The following is a 26,973-nucleotide window of genomic DNA, read 5'->3' as shown; positions in this document are numbered from 1 at the left end:
AGAACAACGAAAATAAACATTTATTTTGTAATCGCCAATTTAAAAAAAAAAAAAAGATGGTTTTTCGTTATTTGTTTTTTCTTTTATTTTTTGGTAAAACATAATATAATATGTCAGAACATTTTGAAAGAGATATAGAAAGTATTGAGAGTATAATAGAACGTACAGTTATATTCAATGTCGATGGATGGCTGAAGGGAGTGACGTGGATCTTTTTCTAATGAGCGAAAGGTCACTTCCGGTCATGCAGAAAACGGAAACACAGCGCGTGCTCCTCCATATCCGGTGGTAGCTCGAGCGATAGAGCTCCTCGTAACACCTGAGTGCGTAACGCACTAATGTAAGTACTGCGTACTGCGCAGGTACTCACCGATGCGTTTCTAACAATAAGTGTGCGCAGATACACTTTGAGATATTTTTTATTTTTTTACAGAAAATTTTTTTACTTAATCGTAAACATTAAATATCGATCTAATCAATCAATCATCGATCAATTCATTATTATGTGTAAAACATTTTTTTTAATCATCCTAATAAACAATAATTAATTAGTATAAAAATTTATTTAGCGTGTGTTTTAATGCGAAAATATTTTTAAAAATTTCTTTAACGAAATTTTTTTTATTGCATCGTAATTATTAAGCATCGAAAATCGATAGATCATTTAATCAGATATTATTAATTATCATGATTAACACAAATGGTTTTCGAGATAAATTTTAATTAATTGCTACATTTATTTGTTTATTTATTTATTATGTGTGTGCTTGTTCGTGTATCTTAATTGAAATTATTTTATTCGTGATTATTTTATATCGATGATCGATTGATCATTAAATCAGCAATTATTGATTATTATGTTAACCATAAATTGAAATAAATGAATGTTTATCAGTATTAAATATATATATGTATATTTTGCTTTTGGTTAGACATAATCATGACATCTATAAAGTAAAATAAGTATATATTCATTTTCTTCTAAATCAGTAGACGGTAGAATATGGCTCATTGCATTTCGCGTGGGAAGAAGTTACGTGGGCGAATTTCTCCAAAGGTTACAGTTCAAAGACGTTTTTTTTATGAATTCACGTATACACGTAAATCTAACTTCGAAATATTTCTTGGTATTGAATATACCACTAGAAGTGTATGCTTAATAATCTTATATAATTATCTTTTCAAGTATGTTATATTTTATGTATCTTTTAAATACCATCTAAAGTAAATGAAAGTGTTCTAAAAACACTAGAAAAAAGAAAAAATAATAATTCTAATATACGATAAATATTGTATAACAATAAAGATGAAAGATAATAAATTAATAAAAGTAGAAAGAAAGAAAAACAGATTACAATCTCATAAACGTCAACGTAAATAACGAAGTGTTTAATAGAAAGAAAAAAAAGCAAATCTATGAAATCGGTAGATCTCAATTAAATAAAACGAAAGGGGTAGGTCTTTCTTCTTCATATTCCCTGGTGAGAAAGTATAAAGCATTTTCATAATAATTATCTATCCCCTTTTGCGATAAAAATCAAAACAAAAAAAAAACTGTCGACAATTTTCTACGTGCGTTTCTCCCTCTTTTTCTCTCTAACGAGCCACCCTCTTTTTCTCCCACTCCACAACTATCCCACTCTTTGAAAATGAATTGTATTACGTGTTATTCGATGCTTGATCAATTCTCGAATTGATTCTGTCGAAAGTTGACAAGGCTTGTCGTGTTAAAACTGAAACGTGCATGACGAATTATTTGCTTTCGTGACTGGCGGACCAAACAAACATTTAAACAGAAACGAGACAAACTGTATTTACAAAACTACGCGGGAAACATTGGATAAATATTTACAGTTGAGTGAAACGATATGCGGAAATCTATTTGTAATTAATTATATTGTACTCTCGGTGGTATAAGACGAATAGATGGTTATAGATAGGTATTTTCTTGCTAGTAATGCATAAAGTGAAAGCGATTTCACGCGCGGTATGAGAAAATTCAATTTCATGGATTATTATATACATTTATAATACCAAGTTTCCTGACTACTCTTTCGCTTTTTTATTTTCTTTTTTTATTTTATTTACAAAACATAACACAAACATTTTACATACTTCAATAGCATTTTATTAATTTTCCAAGATAAGATAAGTATGAAATATAAATAGATAAAACTAAAACGATTGTGTTTTGTGAGTGTGAAAATATATATTAATATGATTTTGAATTATTATCATTATGTTTTGATTTATATATTTTTTAATTTTTTTTTTTTTTTACAAAAGCAAAATTAAATAACAAAAATTATGATTCAATGGATATACTTGTTTTTCTCGAAACCAATGATCGGTTCAAAATTGAATCATGGAAAATAACCACCAGATGATTTAAGTTCGTTCACTTTACGTGCTTTGTTTAAATTGTCGGAATAAAAATTTTTATCCATTCTTATGATCTTCTTCAATTTTATTTTGTTAAGTTCGTCTTGTAATTTGTTAAATTCATTTTTAATTTTACAAATATGATAAGACCTTTCTATGATTAATATGATGATACCTAATATGGTACCACCAATCAGTATTGTTAAAATTGGTGCGATGTCCCATAAAGTAACTGCAGTGTGTATAGTTTTCGATAAATTAACTTGTACAACGAACATTCCTCTCAAACGATTCATTATACCGTTGTCTATGAATTTTTGCAAACTATAATTAAAAAGACAACAACGAAAAGAATACATATTTTCTATTAAAACTAATATAAGGATCGTCATTAATCATAAAAAAGAAAAAAGTAATGAACTTACTGATAATTGATGATACCCTTAAAAGGGCTACCCTTTGGCACAGTCATTGCCAGACTATCAGATCTACCGGTTTCTATAAAATTAACTTTACATGGTAGATAAAGATTTATCGCTTTTTTTACTTCTTCGGTTGCGTAGAACGCCACTTTCTCTGTACATACCTTTGGAAAAAATGAAAACGTTTGTATTAATACGAACAACTAGGTATAAATACATTTTTCTAAATAAAATAGTTGTTACTTAAAGAAAGGTTTCTCAAAGTGTCCATTACGACCCTATATAGGGTTAAGTTAAGTGAAAAAGTTTGATAATCTCTTAGTATAATTGTTTACTGTTGGATAATATTTTTTAATGTTAAAATACCTTATCGAATCCTTCAGATAATCCGGTTGGTAATTCTTTTTTCGGTTTCATTAAACTCATCATTTTGATGATGATTTCATCTTTGGAATTCTGAATAAAATAATGAGAATTTTGTTTGTTATTTAAAAGAAATAAATAAACGTGTTGAGAGAATTGTATCTTATTTATGATAAATTTACCGCGAAAAGGTCGTAATCAGCACTGTTGCCGAAAACAATCAAGCTGTAGGAACCATCGTTGGCGAAATCGTTGAGAGTGGAAAAAGGTAAACTGTCTGTGGTCACGGTCAAGAAACTAATTAAAGAAGCCGAGTAAGCAGCCGAGACTATTATAGCCGAGACGAAGATGGAGATGAAAGCAAGACGTAAAGAAGAATCGGTGGGAAATTCTGAAAGCGTATAATAATCCATTAAAACCATAATATAATATAAGAAATCTCATATATAATTTGTTTGGGTTTTTGTTTCATCAACGCACATACGTGCATACCTGATAATCCTTGTTGACAATAAATACCCCATACGTGTATATAATTTACTGACAAAACAGATCCGGAAATGTATAAACTTTTCATCTTAATTATGGTCAATAAAATGGGCGTCGTCATTATCATTAAAATTATTATTCCCCAAATTCCTGGACTAAATGTCTAGAAAAGTAACAAAATTTATATGTAATAATGCTAAAAATTAGAAAATTAAATTACAAATATTAATATAAATGTTTTTTATATTTTTCAATGTAAATTAATTTTTTTAATTCCGTGATATTAATGATAAATTAGTAATTAATATTATTAGAATAATTTTGGAATGAAATAAAACCTTGAAATAAGCGGACCAATTAATAACAGAACCAGGATTTTCTTTCATATACAATCGATTACGAGAAAGTAAAAATGGTAAGGTGAAATCAACAGCTTCCAGTCTAGTAGTAGTCACTGTAAATTCAGCTACACCCAAATCAATTTCACCGGCAACCAATTGTCCGATCACTCCGTTCCAAGTTTCATTTTCTTTGTCCCAACTGCCATAAGCATTAACAGGCTCTAATATTTCGATAGTAAAGTTTATCGTCTTGCTTAATTCCGTGACTATTACTCCTAGTAGCTTGGTCAGCTTATTATTCTTTGTCCCGATAAAAGAAGAATCCTATAATCAAAATGATTATTATGTTTATATGTGAAGCACTCATTTGACAAATCGATTAACTTCCCTCAAACAAAAAGTAAAGAATTTTTGATTTATTATTGAACATACAAATTCAATAAACATTTATATAATGTAAGAATTGGAATTTTACAATTAAAGTTAATCGTTTTGATTAGAAATGTAAATTATTATAATATTTATAAATGAATTATACTTTGACCGTGCCAATGCGTAAAACCGTTCCAAAAAGGTTGCTTCTTCGACCGTAAAGGCTTTCATTGCTAATTGCGGAAAAATAATTTCCAGGTTTCCATGTAGCGAAATTAGAAGTTATCGTGGTATTATCATGTATGGAATACCTAACGTTTGATAAAAAAAATAATTACATCTGCGTATAAAGTAAATTGGAAAAAAACATTAAAATACTATGACATATTAAAACATTTGATATATCCTACCATTCCTTTAATATCGTTTCGTTGTAGCAAAGAATTAACATCTCTGTATCAAAGTTAAGATTGAAAAAATTGCCAATAGGTTTTCGACAAAATTCTTCCATCGGGTTACCTGGTGTCTCCATAAATAATACAAACCAAACGAACAAGGATACTTCGACTTCCTTGCTGACCTTGGAGAATTCTTCGAAATTCTCCCACGTAGAAAGAAGTATAACGAACAATGGTTTTGATGTCGGATTATATTTTTTATTGTCCATGGCTAAATCCGTGAAATTGATACTGATCGATAGGATTCCTCGACGAGAGAGTTCACGTGACCATGTGTGGATCATAGTTGACATTTGCATGTCTATCGAACCATTACAAAATTCATTTATGGTTCCCTTTTCGTTAAATCGATTTTTTTGTGTGCAAATATTTATTTATCACAAAAATATTAAAAAAAAAAATATAATTTTGTTTAAAATATGACAAAAACAATAAATTTATTAACAACAAAATTTATTTATTTAACATGTTAACTGTTAAAGTTGCATATGAGTCATTTTTCAAAGAAATTTGTATTTTTTACACCATGACTCATATACGTGACATTGTACCACGTAATTATCATTTTAAAACTAACTAACGTAGATATGAGAAGACATGTTAACATTGAAAAAAAAGTATAACAAAATACTGTGTCCAAATAAAACAATAAATCGTTAATTATTTAATCAAATATACTGCATTCTCACTTACTATCGGAATGACCACTCTTCACAAAAAACACACACGAGGTTTCGTAATGATTATATACTTGGGTGATAAGAAAAATATAATCATGAGTGGTCAAACTTAAACCAATGACAATGATACCGGTGAATGTGATATAAAAAACGCTATAAATTATAGGAGACATGTTGGTCTCATGACTATTACAATTAAAAATCTAATTTCTAATTTTTTTGAAATTGTAACAATGTGATGTAAGTAACAATAAGGTTGAAAATAAAATGATACAATTTTTTCAGTAAAGATAAGAGGGAATTCGAAAGGTGTCCGGTGTACTACGAACACGTGATTGAATTGAACGACTGAAAGGCGATTGTAGTTCTTCCACGCTCGTTTTTATCTCCTTCCAATGATCTATATAAACATATATATACATACAAATTCACATATATAACGGGTGAGACATTTAATACAAGCCATATGAGTAACTACATTACTATTGGTTGTATTTGATTTATTTCTTTTTGTAATAATAACAATTTCAGGATTTCATAGTGAATATTTTATTTAAAAAGATTGAATTTGCTTTACGTATTTCCTTTATCCATTCATCAACAAACAAAAAATATTAACTAATGATTTATAGTTACTTATTAGATAGTGACAGCGTTAAAAAAGAAATAATGTTAGTTTTGATTTAATTTCCTTTACATGAATTCTCAGGTATTTTCAAAGAATTCAAATTGAAATAAATTTTGTGAAGAATTGAGCAACACATTTTGTTCTATCAATGAATAAAAAGTGTGATTTAAGTGATCTGTTTTAAATACCCCACCCTGTATACATTCTCACATATATATTTATATGCGTATGCGTGTTTTTACCTAGCCGAGGGTATTATACGGTGTTCTTCCTTGATCACCTACTTTCTATATTATGTGCTTTATATATTACTATTGTGCACGTATTTATGTTATATATGTGCATGCATGCATGTGTGTCTGAATGTGTCAATATAATTTTTGCGTTGGTCGTTGCATTTCTATACGAATAACGTGGAGATGAATCAAAGATAAAAAAAAAAAAAAAGAAAAAAGAAGATAAAAAAATAAAGGTTGCGCTCTATCAGGAAAATTACGAACAAGCTGTGAATTATATTTCCATCATTTTCCACCGGCAAACACTATCATCACGAACGCCATTCACATCATTCCCACTATATTACATATAAAACATCGTTAATGTGTTGGCCTGACCGTCGTATGACCGCATGATATCAGACACATATGGGAAATGGGAAAAACATTTTGAGAGAAAATGTTGAGAAAATTGGACAAGGTTTCTCTTCCTTCTATTTAACTTATACACACGTGTCAAGTGTCGGATTCCTTACTCTTTTATGTTTTTATTTTTTTTTTCTACAACATATGGGTTCTCGTTGGGCTCTTTGATTTTCGAAGAATTTTATGTTTCCTATTTTTTCTTTTTTTTTTTTTTTATACGAGGGTGAATGAGAAAGGTGATGGAAGAGGTTTGAAAATTATTTCTATTTATTTCGGTCAGTATTTTGTAACATTTTGTTCAATAAAAATAATCATTTATCAATATTTTAATTAAATTCAGAATTGTATTTACAGTTATTGATTGGTGCATACCAATATTTTATTATAAATAATAATTATAAAAGTTTAAACATATTGATCCAAAAAATTTCAATCCTTTTTTAAATATTAATGTTAATTTTAATTAGAAACTTCTTATGAGTTAATATTAAATAAAATATTTTCGTAATTTAAATTTTTTACCTCCTCTTACATTTTTGACTATAACATTTTTCCTTTTACTATGGGTAAAATAACATTTTTCTATGATCAACATGCAAATACTTAGAACAAATCCTATTTCGAGAAATGATAAAATTGGTATAATACTCCAAAATTCTAAAGCACGTAAATCTAATTTCTTTTTAAAGGTTTTTTTACTTTGATAACCGTTTCTTATTCTTGTTATCATACCGTTTTTCATTATTTTAAATATACTGAAATAATGTAACATTGATTAATAATTTTATTTTATGATACAATCATTTCTAGAATTGTCATGCGTAATAAATATGTTTAATGTTAATTACTACATGGAAAATTCAGCTTTTTTCTTTAGATTTTCATTTATTACTTACTGATGATTAATCAGACTGAGAAATGGATTCTTTTTTGACCACATTAATGATACACTATCTATATGACCAAGATTAATGCGTGCGATATTGCAAGGTATTTCAGGATCTAGAACATTTCTTACTTCGGTTGACACATACATCGCTACATTATGTTCATTACAAACCTGTAAACTCATTAGTTTTCTTTTCAAATGATTTAACATTAGGTCATTCGGAAAGTAATTTCATTTTTTTCAATGTTAAACAAAAAAGAAAAAAACGATATTTTCATATTCAAAATCCAAGCCAAGTTTTAAGTGATCTGGAAAAATTGATGATATGTTTTTGCGTAAAATGATATTACTTAACGAACAACCCCATAATTAATAATACAATATATATTTTTTTTAAATAGAATTACCTGAAAAAATCCTTCAAGATGTGTTAAGGGTAATTTTTCTTCGGCTTTCATGAATGTCATGATTTTCTTTGCTAATGGTCGTTTCGAATTCTATAAATTTTTTATTAACAAATTAAAATACATCGAAATCATTTACAATTCATATTTACTATATTCATTTATATATTTATAAACATTTGGAAACAATAATACACAAAATGATTTTAGTAAATTAAAAAGTAGAAAAATTATTTATTAAATAACTTACAGCAAATACATCGTATTCCAAGCTGTCCTTAGGTGAAATTAATGTATAAGTTCCATCTTTTACAAATTCTTCCATCGATTGAAATGGCAAACGATTGATAACGTTTGTCAGAAAAGATATCAACGAAGCTGAGTAAGCTGCCGACACAATAAAAGCCGAAAGAAATAATGAAAAATATGCCAATCTTAGAGAGAACCTTTGAGGAAATTCTAAAAATAGATAAAAAAGACATTTATTTGTACATTTTAAATTTATTCAACAAAATAATCTATTATAAACTAGGCGATATTTGAAGATATACACTTTATTTTATATAAATTTACCATCGAGTCCTTGTTGACAAAAAATACCCCAAATTTGAAGATAAGAATCTAAAAGCAATGACACGAAATTACGTTGATCGGCAATAATTTTCATGAATGCCAATAAAATTGGTGTAGTCAAGATTAAAATGACCACAGATATCCAAATTTTGTAATTGAATGTCTGCAAGACAAAATAAAAAATAATACGAACGAAGAATAAGTTAAATGAAAGTGAATTTTATTGAACAAAAATAAATGTAAAGAAATGTTTAATACATACACGAAAATAATTGGACCATTCTACACTGGAAACATCAGGTTCCTTGATATACAACGAAGTAGATGAAAGAATGAACGGTAAAGTAAAATCAACAACTTCTGATCTTGATTTACTCATTGATACAAAAGATATTGTAAATTGTGCACGATTGGCAATCAATTCACCTACTGCACCGTTCCAGGAATTATGCTTAGAGTTCCATCTACCATTCGACGAAGATTCATTGACAATAACGAAAGAAAAGTTAACTAATCTTGTAAGCTCTAATAATATTTTACCACAGGAACCAGTCAGTTTACCATTTTCGTCAATACCGATGAAAGGATTGCTCTGAAATATTTAAACGAAATTTTATTTAAATATAAATTATATTAATTTAATTCTTTTATATACGAAAAAAAAATAATTATTTTAAATTATTTAACAAATTTATTTCTATAAGAGAAATTGTTCCACAAATTATATACAATGTTGATTGAAATTATTTAACTAAAAATTAATTTATTTATTTAATAGAAAATCAAATGAAAACAAGAATTTTCTTTTAATTAACATAATAAAAATTTGCTTTTGAAAAATATTCAAAATATTTTCTTACCAGCACAATAACAGCTGGGATGACTAAACCTTCCAAACTGTTTCTCCTTTCGTATAAACTAAGTTCAGTTAATAGCATTAATGTTCCATCAGATTCCCACTCAGCCAATTCGAATACTTTAGTTTGATTAGTTCTCAGAGAATACCACTCCCGCATGATCTTGTCTTTTGGACAAGAGACCAGCATCTCAGTGTTGAAGAGAAGATTGAAGGGATTACCTTTTGGTATAGGACAATAATCCTTTTGATTGTATCCTGGTAAAAATATGACGTACCAGTAGGCTAATGACATGTCGAAGTTTTGAGTATTCTTGGAAAATGTTATAATCGATTCATTGTCCGATAAGAATACTACAAAAAGAGGTCGTACAATACGACTCTCGTAATAGGATATTTCTCGCATGTTCGATATTTCAGTACCGAGTGCCATAAATCCTTCGCGAGATAACTCGCGAATCCAACGATGAATTAATCGGCTAAATTCTAAATCTAAGAAAATTATTATTATTATTTTAATTAATGTATTACAAATGTAACATTCAAAATTTATTTTCAAAAAAATAATTAAATTTTAATACACAAGGTGTTTAGTAAATTAAATAATAAATAATAAATAAATATATCGAAGTTATATTAAATATTTAAATATTGTATCAAATTGTTATTGTGTTGTAAATAAAAATTTTTCTTTTTTTAATCAAACGGTGCCAATTTTTGTAGGAGTGCACTATCGTTGCAATTTTGCAACGATATAAATATAATATAATATAAATCTAATTTTTTTTTACACAATTCGTTAATAAATCCAATCCCAAAATAGATTCAAGGTATTTATAAAAATTATAATTTTGTTATACCCATCACACACATTTGCCGTTTATATAAAATAGATGAAACATTTCAAACTAATTTACATTTCGTGATTATGTTGATTAAAATAATTAGATTTAATACGTACCTTCTGACGTAGTACGAAAATAGAATAAAAATACGCTGGAAGTTTTATAAAATTTGCAGACGTTTATTATAAGCGAAATATAGTTCGTATGTTGATCATTGGTGATTCCTGTTTTAACAAATTCAAGTACAAGCACAACTATAATAACATTTTTCCACTGTGACATTTTTTGTTTCCTTTTTTCTTTTCAAAAATTTACAACATTAAACAACACCAAATTTTTCCCAAATAAAGTTTTGATGAATTAAAATGAACGAGATGAGACAGATATGATTAAATTGGTACTTAATCATTTAAGAGAGAGAAAGAGAAAAAAAAATTATCCGACCTAATAGAAGACAACGAAGTGTAGGTTGAGAGTTTGATTGAAAAGTTTAATCGATCATCAAATGAAAAAACGTGTTGTTGAGCAAGAAATAAGGGCGCGAACAATGACGAACACTACGAACGACTAAGTTCCCAACTACGAGTAGAAGTAATTTTACCTGCACTGCAGGTATAACCCAACAAACAGACTCGGATGCACTCAAACATAATTCGATTAGATCTTTTAACATTTTTTACATCCACTGTCGTTTGATTATTTCATTTATCACATAAATACAAAAATGTTTTTTCATGATTATTGTAAGTTGATCGTATGAAATGGTACGTATCAAAATGTAAAATGTGATAATTTCAAATTATAAATGTATAATATTGAAGTAAAATAATGTGGTTTCTTTTTTTTTTAATCACATCCATCCCTATTATAACGTCAATCATAAAAGGATATGCGGAACAATTTACAAATTGCATGCGCATGCGTTCTAATGGAACATTAGATGATTGCGATAGATAAAAAATAATTGTCTCTCACTTTCTTTCTATCTTTCTCTCTTACTTTTTATTTCTGTCTAATATCTCTCTTTCTATTTCTATGCGAAATAATTTTGAATTTGATATATTTCAATCTTTATTATACTGAATGAACTAAAAAGTGTCCTTGTTTTAAATAAAAAAAAAAGACAATTGTATTAAAACAAAAACAAGTTACATTTTAAAATAAACATTTTTTGCTTTACATTACAATTTTAGATTGTAAGATTATTACATTGCGAAGAAATAAAAAGATGAATAAAAATGAACAGTTTAACTGATAAGTGATAATAATTATTGACTCACTCGGTATATGGACAATTTTATCTTCGATTTTCTAACGACGTATGTACTTTCATGTCACTTTAGATTCTCTCTCATTTGTAAAGATCGCAAATATTTAGATTAAAAATCGTTCTGAAGTAACGATGTATTTCTGCCATTTTCCTGTCGACTTTAATCATAAGCATTACATGTCAACCTTGATTGTAACTACGAATACAAATCGAAGAGGAACAACACTCGACTTGATTATTACGAGTAATACAATTTTCTTTTAATATAATTTGTTTTTAACATTTCTTTACGTATTTATTTAAAAATATTTTTTATCAATTTTATAATACAATGTCGAAATGTTGTAATAGGTTAATTATTTATTAAGACATTATTTATCCTTTTTTTCATCTAATTAATTTTAATATATTTCATTTAAATACATAATTATCCAATTGAGCAAAAAGTAATCTTCATGATTTTCAATTGATTAGATTTTTTTACAATTACATCGATCTTTTTCGTCTTGCGTAAGTTTCTTCTTTTGTAAACAATTATTTTTCTTAACAATAATTCTATTAATAATATACTAATGCTTATAACAAAACCAATTTTTAAAAGATCAAAAATAGGATTCACCGAGTGCAAGGAAACACTTTTATATGTTAAACCATGAGAGTTAAAATTTTTCCTATTTTTTTTGATGAGACGATCAATGACACCATTGAACAAAAACTGCCTCAAACTGTCAAAGTAAAAATATACTAATTAAATCTTTACATGCTTTAATAGTTTTGGTTTTAAAAAACAAAAAAAAAAAAAAATTCGTTTACTTACTGATGATTAATCAAATCGACAAATGGATTATTTTTAGTCAGTATCATCGACAATGTATTTATATGTCCACCATTTATTGTAATCAAGTTACATAATGAATGATTTCGTATCGACAATTTTATATCCACACTTGTAAAAAATGTAACTCTTCGTTTGCTTTTACAAACCTACAATTATTTTCACATTTAAAAAAAACTAAGTCGTTTGTAAAGTTATCATTCATTTTTCCAATATGGAAAATAAAACAGTATTTCTTTTTTTATAAATCTAACGCGCATTAAATGATCGTGACCTTCATACAATTTTGCATATATATATATATTTACCAATAGAAGAGCTTCCAAAGCTGTTGTTGGTAATTCATTTTCCTTTCTCATGATTTTCATAATCTTTTTCGATGTTGAATCATTGCCGTACTATGAATAAAAGTATATCGATGTATTATTGAGGGGTTTATATTTTATTTTATAATACTTACAGCAAACATATCGTACTCTGATCCACCCCTATAAACTGCAAGCTGATAAGTCCCATCCTTAACGAGTTCTTCAAGTGTTCGAAAAGGTAAAGAATGAATGCTGTTTGTTATAAATGATACTAATGTTCCTGAATATGCAGTGAAAACTACAAATGCTGATAAGAAGGTTGAAAAATATGCCAATCTTAAAGACAGTCGATAAGAAAATCCTAAAAAAAAAAGAAAAAAGAATTCGATTTTGATTACTTTTTATAAGTTTGAATTATTTTTAATAAATCAGATTTTTGTGAAATAAATTATTTTAATTAATAAAATAAAGGACACAAAATGGTTGTGTTTTAAGGAAAATAAAATTTAGATGATTTATGATAACCGTAGTTATAGTACAACTATATTCTTCTTTAACTTATTTTTATAAATAATTTTAATATTTCTTATATATCAAAAATATACAAACCATTGAGACCCTGTTGACAAAATATACCCCAACATTGAAGATAATTTTCTAATATCATAGAAATAATTTGATAAATATTACATTCTTGAATATCATTCATTTTCAAGACACTAACAAGTGATGGTGCTGTTGATATGATTACTATAATAAAAATCCAAATTTTTGAATCGAATACCTTAAAAGAAAATCAGTAAGAAAAATCAAACGTATAATTTGATATTTTTGATTGAAAATTAATATGAAATAAATATTAATGATACTAACTTTAAAATAACCGGTCCATTTGACATTATCATAAAGTGGATCCTTTATATAAAAATTCATATGACTAACTAAAACGGGTAAAACATAATCAACAACATTGAGCCTGCTTGTTGTTAATGAAAATTCACCAATTGCAATGTCGGCTCGACCAGCTACTATTTCACCAACTGCACCAGTCCAAATTTGATTGTCATCATCCCATCTTCCGTATTCTTTTACAAATTCTACGATGTTGAATGTAAAATTAGCTGCTTGACTTATCTCGGTTATTATATCTCCGAATAATCCATTCAATTTTCCATTTTTTTCTACCTCAACATATGGACTATCCTGTATTTAATATTTAAAAAATTACAAAAATTCAAAATACACAAATTAATTGTTAAAAACATGTAGAAATTCAAAATGTATGCATCTCAAGATTAATACAAATAAAATCAATTATTTTTGTAATAAATTTCAATGCCCCTTCAAAACTGCAACCCTTTCTACACGTAAGTTTGAATAAAAATCATATACACTTTATCTTTTTTTTCCTTACCTTGACAATAACAGTTCTAAGTTTCAATCCATTCAGATTTCTCCTTCTATGGTACTTTGTCAAATTGGTTAAAAATTGAAATGAACCATCAGGTTTCAATATAGCCAAATCAGAAGTCTTAGTTTCATTATCTTTCAAGGAATACCATTCTCGCATGACATTGTCCGGGGGACAGGTGACTAACATGTCGGTGTTAAAATGAATGTTGAACAAATTTTTCGATCTTTCTTGACAATAATTTTGACGATAATTTCCAGGTAAGAAGATGACGTACCAAACAGGAAATGACATGTTGAAGATACGAGATTCTTTCGAAAATTCTACTACCGATTGTTCATCGATCAAGATTACAACGAACAATGGTTTTCTTATTCTGTATAAGTAGCATGATGTTTTTGTCATATTCGAGAGATGTATATTGATAAAAGAAATTTTTTCTCGAGACAACAAACGTGCCCAAGTTTGTACCATAGTGTTAACTTTTAAATCTAAAAATATTGCAATAATTGTGTGAGAATAAAATATTTTACATTGCAAAAATTTGGTAGCTAAAGTTAATGCAATTATTAGAAGACAATATGCTTTTATATTTACATATATATTTTTAAATATTTTATTAGTTTGACCAAAAAGTTTGTACCTATCTTTTTAATTATTTTAATTATATATTTATAATTTAATTAATTTTCTGGACAATAAAATGCGTGTCAACTAATAATGAAATTGTACGTACCTCTGATATAAGCAGCAGTGTAAAAAAGAAATACGGAAGATGCTTTATAAAAATGACATATCTCGATAACGTTTGAAACATAATTTTCCGCGAGAAATCTATCCGATGAAAATGTCCGGGAGTTGAAGAAACACACGACGTAGGATAAGAAAAATAAATATGTGAATAAGAATACCAACAAACTTGACATGATAAACTTTGACCTGGTTCTAAGCACACCGTGTACGATGTTGTAAATGAAATGTATTTTCAAAGTATGGGAATGAATGGTAAGAAATTTCTCTGGTAAAATGGTTTGAACGAAAAGGAGGATCATAAATTAAACGTGGAAAAATGTCTAACGATAATAAATGATATTTTATCAAGATTATTTCTAATCTTTGTCAATATGTTTAACCTTTCTGATGGCATGATGCGAATTTTCTCATAAATTTATATACACGTTGATACACATATAGCGATTACTATCATGGGAAATTTGACACGTTGTTGCTGCGATAGAAATTTTACTCGTTCCAAATAGAAAAATTATGTTTATTAAAAAACTTGACGATACAAGATTAAATTTATAAATAAATAAATATACTAAATGTAATTTCTTTTTTCTTTCTCTTTTTTGTTCTGACTATAATAAAATAATGTATATAACATACTTCGTAGAAGAATAAAAAAACTTCAAATATGTGTGGGTGTGTTCGACGAATTAAGAAAAAAAAAAGAAGAAACTATATCATAAGTACACACGATAAAAAGTATAATGATAACAAAATTATATTATACATTCTTCTTTTCAATGTAAAATTGTGCTTAAAATATGCAAAAGTTTAGATTTACCTGAGCGTGTTTAAATTCAATTAAAAAGTTACAATCAAAATATTATAATTAAAATAACAAAAAATTGAACATTAGTATATTCGTTAATATCGAACTGGTGCAATTTTACGATTAAAATAGTATCGAGAAAATTGAACATTATTTTTTTTTTGTAAGTAAAATCCTGACGATTTGATTAATGAAATATGATGATCCACCATCAATGATTTCTTACTGTTATACGCAAAAATACATTTTTCTAGGATTAGAATAAGAACACCCAAAACGACACCGATTATGATGAACATAATGAGTAATAAAATGCTGTTTATGCGAACCGGTTGTGGTTGAGACACAAAATTGAAATTCTTATTAAATATCTTATCTTTCAAACGATACATCATTCCATTGTTGATAAATTTCTGCAAGCTGCAATAAGATTGTCCATTAATGAAATAAAATCAATGAAAATTAATATTTTTTATTAAGTACCTACTTAAAATTAATAATATCGGTGAATGGATTATGTTTGGATAAAACAATAGCTAAATTTTCTATACGTCCAGTTGGAATGGCAACAACGCTGCACGGTATTTGAGAATTTACTGCTTCCTTTCTTACTATTGACGTGTACATTGCTAGTTTTTTATTAGTACAGACCTGTAAGTTAATAATAAATATTAATAATATCATTGTTTTTGAGATGTATTATTAATTTACAAATTAAAATTACTTCTTTTTATATTTGTGATGTTTGTAATAACAATTCATCGTACCATTCGAAATGCTTCTATCGTTGTTTCAGGCAATTTATTTTCATCTATCATCAACTTCTTTAATTCCTGTATCATCGGATCTTTTGAGGTCTGTGCAAATAAAAATATTCTATTAGAAATAAAAAATAGAATACATGACGAGTTAAAGGTTGTTTTGGTCAGAGATTTGTTCATGCGAGTAATTTGTTAAATTGTTGAATCACAAATTAACCAAAGAAGAACGAAATTTTATGTAGCAAACAGTATTTGTGGTTGAAACATTTATAAAAGCACAGAATTTTGGGGGGATATAACGAATTTGATATTTAGTCCTTTCATTAAATGAAATATTAGAATAAAATTGATTGAAAGTATAATTAGTATACTCACTGCGAATAGTTCATAATCGGAAGAAGCATAATAAACAGCTAATTGATAAGTACCATCGTCAATAAAGTCTTCTAACGTACGAAAAGGTACAGTTTGCATATTAGAAGTTAGAAAACTGATCAAAGCTGCAGAATAAGCAGCCAATAAGACAACAGCCAAAATAAATAATGAAAAGTATACTATTCTTAATGATGAATTATCAGGAAAATCTATATAAAATAAATATATTATAATATATTATTTAAAAAAGACAAGTTATTTTAAAAAATGAAAACAATATTGTATATAACCGGCTAGTCCTTGTTGACAAATTATTCCCCAAATTTCGAGAAAATTATCCGATAATAAATTTACGAAGCAACGATCTGTTCCATTTTGTTTTTTTATAAAAACCAATAAGATCGTTGTAACAATTATTATTCCAAACACAGCAATCCAAAGTGTAAGAGAAAATGTCTGAAAAAAAAAAAGAAAAAATATGTCATATTAAATTCACGAGGTTTAAAAAACATCAAACAAAATAATGTTGATTATAAATTATCGTACTAAAAAATAAGATGACCATTTAATAAAGAATCTTTTTGGTTTTTTTATGAAAAGACAATTTTTGGATACTAATAGTGGAATAGTAAAATCAATGACGTTCAATCTCAAACTGGTCATGGTAAAATCGGAGAATGCAATATCAGCACGTTTACTACATAATTCATCGATAGCACCAGAACAATTGTTAAATTTTGGATTCCATATTCCATTATTGGGTACTTCCGAGACGATGTCAAAAGTAAAATTCAAAGAGGAACAAAGTTCTCTCATTATTTTACCGACTACACCATCCAATTGGCCATCTTTATTAATAGTTACAAATTTATTATCCTAAAATAGAGAAGAAAACATATATGTGTGCAATGTTTCAGAGATATATATTTTAAAAGAAAAGTTTTATTTTTTTATTTTGTAAATTCGAATGAATCGTATGGAAAGAAAATGATAGAAGATTTTATTTAACTTAAATTACACTTAACCATCCCCCCAAATTTACACGGAAGATTAGTTCTTCAAAATAACGTGTAAATTGGGAGATAGTTGTTAAAACATGTCAATGAGATAAATCATCAGTAAGTTTATTTATAATAAAGACAAACATTTACCTTAACAACGACAGCTTTAATGGTCAAACCTTGTAAATTACTTTTAATTTCTCCGTAATGAGAATTAGAAATTTTATCGGTAATTCCATCCTTCAAGTTCCATTTTGCTATATCAATGATCTCCGTACGATTACTATTAATCGAGTACCATTCTCTTAAAATATTTTCTTTACCACAACGTACCAACATTTCCGTATTGTATTTCAAATGAAATATATTACCGGGTGGATTGTGACAATAATCTGAACCATAACCATTGTAAATAAAAATAACTAACCAAGCCCCATATGACATGTCAAATGTACTAGTTGCCAATGAAAATTCATTAATATCACTGTAATTAGAAATAATTGCGATGTAATGTGGTCTTGCTATTCGTTTAACGTAATACGTTGATTTGTGCATATCCGAAAAGTAAAAATTTGTTGTAGTAAAACCTTCTTGAGAAAGTGCACGAGTCCATTTGAAAATCATCGTTGTCATTTCTATTTCTAAAGAAAAAATTTTAAAATAATCAAATTTAAAAAAAAATTATGAAAAAAATTCAATGTACCGGTAATTGTGCCACTGGCCTAAATCCAAAAATTAGAAATACGAATTTTATGTGATAAACTTTTCACATTAAAATTATTTATTATATTATAAAATAAATTTGTATAATGCTTTGTCATAATTACCAGTACGAATGAAAACTAAAATGAAAAATATCTTTTTTTCTATTTCCTACCTTTGACTGCTTGGGCATATAAAAAAATAACAGAATTTGTTCTGTAATATTTGCAAACTGTTATGATTAAAGGAACGTATTCGTCATCGGTAGAAAGAAGTTCGTACGATTTAGCAATTTTTGGTAATAAAACAATAATTAAAAATATCGTTAATCTAATAATAAATTTCATTTTGTTTTGAGAAGAGATTAGTATAATGAAATTTATTACACGACGAGGAATGAAGATCGAACGAGACTAAAGTTTTTAAACTCTTCAAAGTATTATAGTTATTTCCAATAATGTAATCATCGTTTAGATCTGATTGCACGCAACATGTTTGTTTATGTATGCGTGTAAATGTATGTATGTGTTTGAATATCCTTTTAAAGAAAATAATTGAATATCTGCTGACATACATTTATAATCGTTCGATTAATAAACTTTGCTTTTTTTTCTTTTTCTTTTACGAATTTACATACACACGTTGATATTTTTCTAACACGCATGGTTTTGAAATATGAAAATGAAACGCAACAAATACAAAATGATAAACAAATTCTCTAATGGAAATAATATAATGAATTTTTTTGTTTGTTCCTATAGTTATTATTATTTTAATATAATAAAATTCAATGTGTAACTTGAATAATTTCGTAGTATAAAATATATATATATATTAATTTATTAATGTACAAGCGTGTGATCATTTATTGTGATTGTCATCTTCATGGGAAATTTGACACGCTGTGCTATTAAATTGACTCTGCATAGAAAAATATGTTTATCAAAAAACTCGAGAAAAAGCGATTTAATTTAACCACTTGACCATCTGACTTATAAATACAAAATGATTATTGTAAATTTGTAATTATTTTTTCCTAACTATAAAATTTATGAACAATAAAGGAAAATTTATATTATATATATTATACGATATTATAAACGCGAAAAAAATTCAAATACTTGTAGGCGAACTTTATGAATAAATAAAAACATATCTTTCATCTATAAGTAAATACGCTCATATGTATAATAAAATGAAAGAGAAAGAAAGAAAAAAAAAAAGAAAAAAAATGAATTCTATGTCAATTTATAGTCGTACTAAATTATTCAAAAGCTCAGAATATTACTGTGCGAGTTTCATTAGAAAAAAATTACAATCGAAATTAAAAAGTTACAACCTTTTAGTTAATAATATATTTTACAATTTGTTTCTTTTTATCACAAACTTTTCCGATGATTTAATTAACGAGATACGATTTGGTATTAATTTTTTTCCTTTTGTGAGCGAAAAAACAAATTTCAATAATTAAAATAAGAATACTTAATACGATACCAATTAGTATGAAAAATATAATCGATATTACACTGGTTATGGGTACTGGATTATGATGTTTTGTTTCATCATTAAATTTCTTTTCAAATGTTATCTCTTTTAAACGATACATTACTCCAGTGTTGATAAATTTTTGCAAACTGTAATAAATTTGTATTTCGATGATAAACCTTTAAATGAAAATTTGCATTATTCGTTTAATACTTACTGAAAATTAATGATACCGGTGAAAGGATTGTTTTTGGATAAAATAATTGATAAAGTGTTAACAGCACCAGATTCAATTGACATAATGTTACACGGTATTTTCAAAAGTATATCCTTTTCTATTTCATTGTACGTGTAAATTGCTAATTTCCTATCTTTACATACCTGTAATAAGAATAAAATTATTTATCAATGTAAAAGCTTAAATACTTTTTTTTATTTATAAATAATTCATTATCTTACTTGCAAAAATCCTTCGAGCATAGATACTGGCAATTTATCTTCAGGTAGCATCAATTTCATGACTTGACGTGAAAGTGAATCAGTCGAATGCTACGAACAAATATTTATTTATATAAAATAAATTTAACGAAAATTAATCTCGTTCGAAAACACCTTGGATTTTGAATATAAAAATTCATCTGTATTATTTACATATTAATTTATAATTCAATAATTTTATTTTTTTTTTAAATTACCATGGTTTATATTTAACATTAAAAATAACAAAATAATTTTTTGAACAACCTGATATAATAAATTAAAATAATTATTTAACATACTTACTGCAAACACGTCATAATCAGAAGTACCACGAAAAACTGCAATTCGATAAGTACCATCTTCGATAAAACTTTCTAATGAACGAAATGGTACAACTTTCATAGAAGATGTTAAAAAACTTATCAAAGCTGCTGAATAGGCGGCCAATAAAACATAACAAAAAATAAACATTGAAAAGTATGTTATTCTTAATGATGATCTATCAGGAAAATCTAAAACAACAACGACAAATATTTATTGTAAAATTAATTACTTATCTAAAAAGAGTTTTAAATAAAAATATAAATAAAAACACATCGAATAACCAACCAGTCAATCCTTGTTGACACAAAATACCCCAAATCTCTAAAAAATTATCTGACCACAAATGTCCAATTTTTAGTGCCGATCCATTTTGTTTTTTAAGAATAATCAACAATATCGATGCAACGGTTAATACCCCATACGTACAAAGCCAAACTGAACGAGAAAAAGCCTAAAAATAAAACCAAAATTTTAAATTGGCTAAGATTGATTTACGATAAAAAAGTAAGATCGTAAAAAATTCGTCATACGAGAAAATAAGTCGACCATTCGATTGCGAATATATGTGGTTCTTGAATGTGAAGAAAATTTTTGGTAATTAAAAGAGGAAAAGTGAAATCAACTACGTTCAATCTTGCACTGGTCATAGAAAAATCCGAAAGAGAAATGTCAGCACGTTTTGAAGATATTTCTGCTATTGCACCGGTCCAAGTCTCTTCTTTTGGATCCCATCTTCCATATTCATCTATTTTGGTGGTTACGTTAAAACTAAAATTTAAACTAACGCATAGCTCTTGTAATATTCTACCAAATACACCGTCTAATTGGCCATCTTCGTTAACATTAACGAATGATCCCTCCTACAAAATATAAAAATATAAAAAATATTACATTATTTTTTTAATCTCAAATATTAACATAGATTATAATAATAGAAATTTAAATTATTGAATGAATTAAAAAATATTAAATTAAAAAATACTTGTATTATAATTTGCATTAATATATAATAATTAATATAAATGCATTATTTATATTTTAATTGTGCATTAATTTGTATTTTATTTAGGATTATAAAATTAAGTAATTTTTTAATTTAAATTTATATTAGAAATATTCCGAACGTGTTATCAGGGATGACACACAAAGTGAGAACAATAATAATTGAATGAATGTCAGGAAAAAGGATCTATGTTAAATTTTCTTGTTGCAATTGTTACAAGTTGACAGTATGTAACATAGGCCATTTTTTATTATATCAATTTAATTTAAATCTCCGAATTTCTTGCATATTTTGTTTACAAAGCGTCCTTAAATTATTTCAAACTGAAATTACAATAAATCAGCGAAAAAAAAGATAGATTTAAAACAAAAAAAAAATATTTTACCTTAACAATAACAGCTTTCATGACCAAACCTTGTAAATTCCATCTCCTATCGTAAAGAGAATCAGGGGCCATTTTAATGATTCCTTTTTCCAAGCTCCACTTTGCCACAACGTCAATCTCGGTATGATTTTGACCGATCGAATACCACTCTCGTAAAAAATTGTCCGGACCACAACGTACCAACATTTCCGAATCGAATCTCAAATTAAATATATTACCAGGTGGATTATGACAATAATCTGAGCCTTGTCCCTTGTAAATGAACAAAACAAGCCATACGGCAAAAGACATGTCGAAATTACTAGTAGCCAATGAGAATTCACCGATAGCGTTGTAATTAGAAATTACTGCTATGTAATGGGGTCTAACTATTCGTCCCACGTAATAGGAGGATTCATGTAACTCAGAAAAATACAAATTGGAAGTAGTAAAACCTTGGCGTGAAAGTGCACGTGTCCATTTGAAAACCATCGTTGTCATTTCCATTTCTAAGTAATAAAAATTAAAATGAAACCTTAAAGAAGAAGAAGAAGAAAAAAAAAGAAAAAGAAAAAACAGCACCTTTTATCGATTCGCCATATAAAAAGATAGTTGATTTCGTGTTATACAATTTGCACACTTGAACGATGAAAGAAATGTCATCGTCATTGATGGAATAAAGTTCGTACGATCTTGTTAACTTTGAAAACAAAATAATAAATAGAATCATCTTTAATTGAACTAAGATTATCATTTTTCTCGTTTTTTTTTCATTCGTCGAATCACCGAAAATTATTTTTAACAATTATTTTTGTTTATTTTTTAAGATGATAATTTTACGTAGAAATAAGTATAAAAATTTTGCACACGCCAACGAGAAAAGATAGCACGAGACTAAATTTCTAAACTATCGAGAGAATTAATGTCACTTCGATTATTGCGGCTCTTGTCGAGTAGATCGAAAAACATACGACCTGTGTGTGTATGTGTTTGATATGTCCACAATATTAGTTGGAAGGAAATAATTTTACCTGTTGGCTGGCATTGATTAATAATATTTATCGATCGATTAATGAACGTTCTTTTTATTTTGCCACGACTTTTTGTCACACTTTTCTTCTTCGATACGCGGAATTATATCCGTATTTACATACTAAATAAACACACACACACACACACGTTAGCGTTTCTATAATTGTACGTTTGATATGTAAATGGTTGTACTATTCTAAAAAAAATAATAAAAAAGATAAAGTTGAATTTTTATTGAAATAATTTATTAGATTTTTCTGATTGAGATAAACGAATAAAGTGCTTGATGATGATCACGACCATCATAGATTTGAATAGTAATACTCTGCTCAATTATTGAAGTCGTATAGAAAAAAAACAAAAAAAAAACTGAAAATGTATGTACCGATGATCATCTAACTTTATTCATATGTTGACATTAATAAGCACTTTTCAAACTTTATCAGTTTGTGAAAGTAAATAATTTATAAATTTTGTTGTATTTCTTGTAATTTAAATTTTTTACACTTTTTTAAAAAATGTTATAAATTAAGATACATTTTCATATATACAAATGATTAATTTTTAATTGGATTAAATTGAAATGAAAAATTGTTATGCATTTTTTTGAAATCTTTATTGAATCATGTTATACCTTAATTTTACTCAAATTTTCATTAAAACGAATTATAGTGATTTTTAATACATCAATTGTGCGTAATTTCGTTTAAATTTGGAAATATTTCTTATACTTTTCTTCTTTTTTTTAGAAATTTTCGACACTTTTTTCGATGAGACTCGATCAATCATCGATTTGTTTTTAATTTTGCGAGAAAAAAAAGACTTTTCTATGATCAAAATACATATACTCAAAATGATTCCAAGTGGTATAAGAAAAAGAACGGATAATACGTTTGTTATTTGAACCGGTATATGTTCGATATTTTCAATGAACTTTCGTTTAACTTTCGAATCTTTTATTCGATTCATCATTCCATTGTTGATAAATTTTTGCAAACTGAAATTAATTAATTGTGCTTTAATTAAAGGGTACAAGGATTATTTTTTTAAAAATAATTTAACTTACTGATAATTAATGACCTTGGTGAAGGGATTATGCTTAGATAAGATTATAGCTAAATTATCTACATGTCCTACTTTGATAGAAACAACATTACATGGTATTTTAAGAGTTACCGCATTTTTTATTTCATTCGAGGAGTAGATCGCTAATTTTTTATCTTTACAAATCTAAAATTAAATTCAAAATTATTACTATTCAAATTATTACAGATACAGGATGTTCCCAGAGTCACAAAATCACCAAACGTATTGAATAAATATAATAAATTAAAAATCATTTTAAAGAAGTATTTCCATTGTTTAGGAAAATAATTCAATGTATATTTTACATAAAATAGATTATTATATTTATAAATAAAACAGTGATTTAAGGATCATACTGTACATTTAAAAATTATTTTTTTATATATGATTTTTTATTTTTTTATAAACAATACTTCATCGTACTTTTTCAAATCCCTCGAGTACAGTGATCGGCAAATTTTTTTCTTCTATCATCATATTCATCAATTTTTTCGCAAGCGGATCTTTCGAATTCTAGAAATAAATTTTTGTTCGTTGTTTTAGAATGATTAATATTTCTGAATATAAATATTTGACGATGATATTATGATAAGCATAAAAAACGTTAACATTTGAAATACTTACTGCAAAACTATCATAATCAGCAGTACCGCGAAATACGGAAAATTTGTATGTACCATCTTCAACAAAGCCTTCTAATGAACGGAAAGGTAAAACACGAATGACTGACGTTAAAAAACTTATCAAGGCCGCGGAATATGCCGTTGATAAGACAAAAGCCATTAAACACATTGAAAAGTATATTATTCTTAACGAAGATCTATAAGGAAAATCTAAAGTACACGAATATTTAATGATAAAGTAAACAATAAAAATAAATGAATGAAAAACAATTGAAAAAGATAAAAGAAACCTTCATTCGAACCTGCTATTCCTTGTTGACAAAAAATACCAGAAATTTCAATAAAATTATCAGATATTAAAGGTCCAAGGTAACGATTGGTCCCATTTCTGATTTTAATAAAAATCAATAAAATCGATGCAAAGATCAATACTCCAAAAATGGAAATCCAAACAGAATAAGCGAAAGTCTGTAATAAAAATTAACATTTTTTTTATTAGTTGATAATTAACGAGAAAAAAAAATTATTTTAAATTGATATTATTTCGTACTAGAAAATATGATGACCATTTAACAGCAATTATTTGCGGTTCTTGAATGTAAATACAACTTTCTGCTAATAGAAGAGGAAGAGTAAAATCAACTACGTTCAATCTTTCACTAGTCATAGAAAAATCTGAAATAGAAATATCTACACGTCCAGAATAAATTTCTCCCATAGCACCTGTCCAAGTATTTATTTTTGGGTCCCATCTTCCGTACTCTTCTACTTTGGATACAATGTTGAAACTAAAATTAAGGGTAGTACAAAGTTCTCTTAATATTTTACCAAATAAACCGTCAAACTCGCCACCTTCGTTTATGGATGGTCCACCCTAGAAAATTGATGAAAAAAATAATGAAAGACGAGTTTATGAAAACCATTTTTTGAGTCGTAATTTTAAATGCACAATTAATTACACGAATGAAAAATATTTAAACTAAAAGTGAGTTAATACGATTTCAAACACATTTTTTTTTTAAATTAACAAATAAAATTATTCGATAATTAAATAGATATCTGAAGGTAAAGATGTAATGTTATAAGTTTGTATAAAAATATAGTTCTCTCTTTCACTCACCTATTCAATTAATGTTTTGAATTTTTACTTAAAAGGTACGCGCGCATATTATTTTAAATTATTCTAATAATAAGTTAAATAAGTAAAATATCTTTACCTTAACGAATACAGCTTTCATAACCAAACCGCCTAAATTAACTCTTCTATCGTAAATAGAACCTGAGCCAAGTTTGGTGATCCCTTTATCCAAGTTCCATGTTGCTACATCATTTATTTCCGTTTGATTTTCATCGATCGAGTACCATTCTCGTAATATATTGTCCCTATTGCAACGTACCAAAGTTTCCGAGTCGTATCTCAGATGAAATATATTACCAGGTGGATTTTGACAATAATTTGTATCGTAAATGAATACAATTAACCACGCGGCAAAAGACATGTCAAATGTCCTAGTTGCTAATGAAAATTCATTGATCGCATCATCGTCAGAAATCACTGCTATGTAATGCGGTCTCACTATTCGGTTCACGTAATATGACGATTCGTGTAATTCGAAAAAGTACAAGTTCGAAGTGGTATATCCTTTACGTGAAAATGCACGTGTCCATTTAAAAATCATCGTGGTCATTTCCATTTCTAAAGAAAACAAAACAAAGCAAAACAAAACAAAAAGAACAAATTGAAATAAAAAAACAGTATACGATTATATTATTTAAACAGAAACTTTGTATATCAGTATTGTCAATATTTTTCTACCTTTGGTCGAATTGGCGTATAAAAAGATGGTCGAATTTGTTTCGTAAAATTTGCAAACGTCAATGATAAATGAAACGTATTCGTTTTCGGTAGGAAGAAATTGGTAAGATTTTTTGATCTTCGTAAAAATAAAAAGAAATAGAAGGAAAATATTGAATCCAACGAAAAATTTCATTTTGTTTGTTCTTTTTTTCTG

At 27.1% G+C, this 26,973-nt stretch overlaps 6 protein-coding genes across 6 annotated transcripts; all 6 read right to left on the bottom strand.

Moving 5' to 3' along the window:
• Nucleotides 1–2,270: 2,270 nt before the first annotated feature.
• LOC107074054 (glutamate receptor 1) lies at nucleotides 2,271–5,956 on the bottom strand. The gene is made up of 9 exons (XM_089177148.1): nucleotides 5,521–5,956; nucleotides 4,780–5,128; nucleotides 4,536–4,680; nucleotides 3,995–4,321; nucleotides 3,660–3,819; nucleotides 3,350–3,558; nucleotides 3,171–3,260; nucleotides 2,808–2,968; nucleotides 2,271–2,706 (listed from the first exon to the last, which is right to left on the bottom strand). Exons 1-9 carry the CDS (start codon nucleotides 5,678–5,680, stop codon nucleotides 2,364–2,366), a joined length of 1,944 nt encoding a protein of 647 aa, XP_089033274.1. The 5' UTR covers nucleotides 5,681–5,956; the 3' UTR covers nucleotides 2,271–2,363.
• Nucleotides 5,957–6,322: 366 nt separating this feature from the next.
• Nucleotides 6,323–11,284, bottom strand: LOC149030916 (glutamate receptor U1-like). The gene is made up of 8 exons (XM_089177144.1): nucleotides 10,460–11,284; nucleotides 9,503–9,990; nucleotides 8,905–9,234; nucleotides 8,643–8,805; nucleotides 8,320–8,528; nucleotides 8,073–8,162; nucleotides 7,673–7,836; nucleotides 6,323–7,531 (listed from the first exon to the last, which is right to left on the bottom strand). The coding sequence occupies exons 1-8, from the start codon at nucleotides 10,623–10,625 to the stop codon at nucleotides 7,264–7,266; spliced, it is 1,878 nt and encodes a 625-aa protein (XP_089033270.1). The 5' UTR covers nucleotides 10,626–11,284; the 3' UTR covers nucleotides 6,323–7,263.
• Nucleotides 11,285–12,040: 756 nt separating this feature from the next.
• LOC107074055 (glutamate receptor ionotropic, delta-1) lies at nucleotides 12,041–15,221 on the bottom strand. The gene is made up of 8 exons (XM_015335074.2): nucleotides 14,904–15,221; nucleotides 14,171–14,658; nucleotides 13,630–13,959; nucleotides 13,366–13,540; nucleotides 12,909–13,117; nucleotides 12,757–12,846; nucleotides 12,431–12,597; nucleotides 12,041–12,338 (listed from the first exon to the last, which is right to left on the bottom strand). Exons 1-8 carry the CDS (start codon nucleotides 15,217–15,219, stop codon nucleotides 12,041–12,043), a joined length of 2,073 nt encoding a protein of 690 aa, XP_015190560.2. The 5' UTR covers nucleotides 15,220–15,221.
• A 599-nt stretch (nucleotides 15,222–15,820) lies between these two features.
• LOC107074235 (putative glutamate receptor) lies at nucleotides 15,821–19,813 on the bottom strand. The gene is made up of 8 exons (XM_089177389.1): nucleotides 18,740–19,813; nucleotides 18,013–18,503; nucleotides 17,408–17,737; nucleotides 17,152–17,317; nucleotides 16,862–17,070; nucleotides 16,493–16,582; nucleotides 16,213–16,376; nucleotides 15,821–16,145 (listed from the first exon to the last, which is right to left on the bottom strand). The coding sequence occupies exons 1-8, from the start codon at nucleotides 18,909–18,911 to the stop codon at nucleotides 15,821–15,823; spliced, it is 1,947 nt and encodes a 648-aa protein (XP_089033515.1). The 5' UTR covers nucleotides 18,912–19,813.
• Nucleotides 19,814–19,836: 23 nt separating this feature from the next.
• LOC107074236 (putative glutamate receptor) lies at nucleotides 19,837–23,391 on the bottom strand. The gene is made up of 8 exons (XM_015335488.2): nucleotides 22,803–23,391; nucleotides 22,242–22,729; nucleotides 21,384–21,713; nucleotides 21,139–21,304; nucleotides 20,833–21,041; nucleotides 20,509–20,598; nucleotides 20,267–20,430; nucleotides 19,837–20,198 (listed from the first exon to the last, which is right to left on the bottom strand). Exons 1-8 carry the CDS (start codon nucleotides 22,972–22,974, stop codon nucleotides 19,964–19,966), a joined length of 1,854 nt encoding a protein of 617 aa, XP_015190974.2. The 5' UTR covers nucleotides 22,975–23,391; the 3' UTR covers nucleotides 19,837–19,963.
• A 539-nt stretch (nucleotides 23,392–23,930) lies between these two features.
• On the bottom strand, nucleotides 23,931–26,670 carry LOC149030915 (putative glutamate receptor). Its single transcript, XM_089177143.1, has 7 exons — nucleotides 26,179–26,670; nucleotides 25,512–25,835; nucleotides 25,264–25,429; nucleotides 24,963–25,171; nucleotides 24,762–24,851; nucleotides 24,319–24,482; nucleotides 23,931–24,249 (listed from the first exon to the last, which is right to left on the bottom strand). Exons 1-7 carry the CDS (start codon nucleotides 26,653–26,655, stop codon nucleotides 23,931–23,933), a joined length of 1,749 nt encoding a protein of 582 aa, XP_089033269.1. The 5' UTR covers nucleotides 26,656–26,670.
• Nucleotides 26,671–26,973: the final 303 nt, after the last annotated feature.

This window comes from Polistes dominula, unplaced genomic scaffold, assembly GCF_049000335.1.
Source record: "Polistes dominula isolate Pdom_NZ unplaced genomic scaffold, Pdom_raw_medaka contig_20, whole genome shotgun sequence".
Taxonomy (NCBI): domain Eukaryota; kingdom Metazoa; phylum Arthropoda; class Insecta; order Hymenoptera; family Vespidae; genus Polistes; species Polistes dominula.
The sequence above is the reverse complement of the archived record's forward strand: the minus strand, read 5'-3'. Positions and strand labels throughout refer to the sequence as shown.

What these genes read in the sequence shown, in the direction of transcription:
- LOC107074055 (XM_015335074.2), bottom strand. Translation starts at nt 15,219, where the DNA reads ATGATCCTCCTTTTCGTTCAAACCATTTTACCAGAGAAATTTCTTACC. An exon ending in AATGGACCGGTTATTTTAAA is followed by an intron (nt 13,541 to 13,629) that starts GTTAGTATCATT and finishes TTTTCTTTTAAG; the next exon opens with GTATTCGATTCAAAAATTTG. An exon ending in GTCGATTTGATTAATCATCA is followed by an intron (nt 12,339 to 12,430) that starts GTAAGTAAACGA and finishes TTACTTTGACAG; the next exon opens with TTTGAGGCAGTTTTTGTTCA.
- LOC107074235 (XM_089177389.1), bottom strand. Translation starts at nt 18,911, where the DNA reads ATGAAATTTATTATTAGATTAACGATATTTTTAATTATTGTTTTATTA. An exon ending in AATGGTCATCTTATTTTTTA is followed by an intron (nt 17,318 to 17,407) that starts GTACGATAATTT and finishes TTTTTTTTTCAG; the next exon opens with ACATTTTCTCTTACACTTTG. An exon ending in ACCGATATTATTAATTTTAA is followed by an intron (nt 16,146 to 16,212) that starts GTAGGTACTTAA and finishes ATCTTATTGCAG; the next exon opens with CTTGCAGAAATTTATCAACA.
- LOC107074054 (XM_089177148.1), bottom strand. Translation starts at nt 5,680, where the DNA reads ATGTCTCCTATAATTTATAGCGTTTTTTATATCACATTCACCGGTATC. An exon ending in CTGATTACGACCTTTTCGCG is followed by an intron (nt 3,261 to 3,349) that starts GTAAATTTATCA and finishes TATTTTATTCAG; the next exon opens with AATTCCAAAGATGAAATCAT. An exon ending in TATCTGAAGGATTCGATAAG is followed by an intron (nt 2,969 to 3,170) that starts GTATTTTAACAT and finishes TTTTTTCCAAAG; the next exon opens with GTATGTACAGAGAAAGTGGC.
- LOC149030916 (XM_089177144.1), bottom strand. Translation starts at nt 10,625, where the DNA reads ATGTCACAGTGGAAAAATGTTATTATAGTTGTGCTTGTACTTGAATTT. An exon ending in AATGGTCCAATTATTTTCGT is followed by an intron (nt 8,806 to 8,904) that starts GTATGTATTAAA and finishes TTTGTCTTGCAG; the next exon opens with ACATTCAATTACAAAATTTG. An exon ending in ATCTTGAAGGATTTTTTCAG is followed by an intron (nt 7,837 to 8,072) that starts GTAATTCTATTT and finishes ATGAGTTTACAG; the next exon opens with GTTTGTAATGAACATAATGT.
- LOC149030915 (XM_089177143.1), bottom strand. Translation starts at nt 26,655, where the DNA reads ATGGAAATGACCACGATGATTTTTAAATGGACACGTGCATTTTCACGT. An exon ending in TGAAAGCTGTATTCGTTAAG is followed by an intron (nt 25,836 to 26,178) that starts GTAAAGATATTT and finishes TCAATTTTCTAG; the next exon opens with GGTGGACCATCCATAAACGA. An exon ending in ACCAAGGTCATTAATTATCA is followed by an intron (nt 24,250 to 24,318) that starts GTAAGTTAAATT and finishes AATTAATTTCAG; the next exon opens with TTTGCAAAAATTTATCAACA.
- LOC107074236 (XM_015335488.2), bottom strand. Translation starts at nt 22,974, where the DNA reads ATGATAATCTTAGTTCAATTAAAGATGATTCTATTTATTATTTTGTTT. An exon ending in GTGTCAACAAGGATTGACTG is followed by an intron (nt 21,042 to 21,138) that starts GTTGGTTATTCG and finishes TTGTTGTTTTAG; the next exon opens with ATTTTCCTGATAGATCATCA. An exon ending in ACCGGTATCATTAATTTTCA is followed by an intron (nt 20,199 to 20,266) that starts GTAAGTATTAAA and finishes AATTTATTACAG; the next exon opens with TTTGCAAAAATTTATCAACA.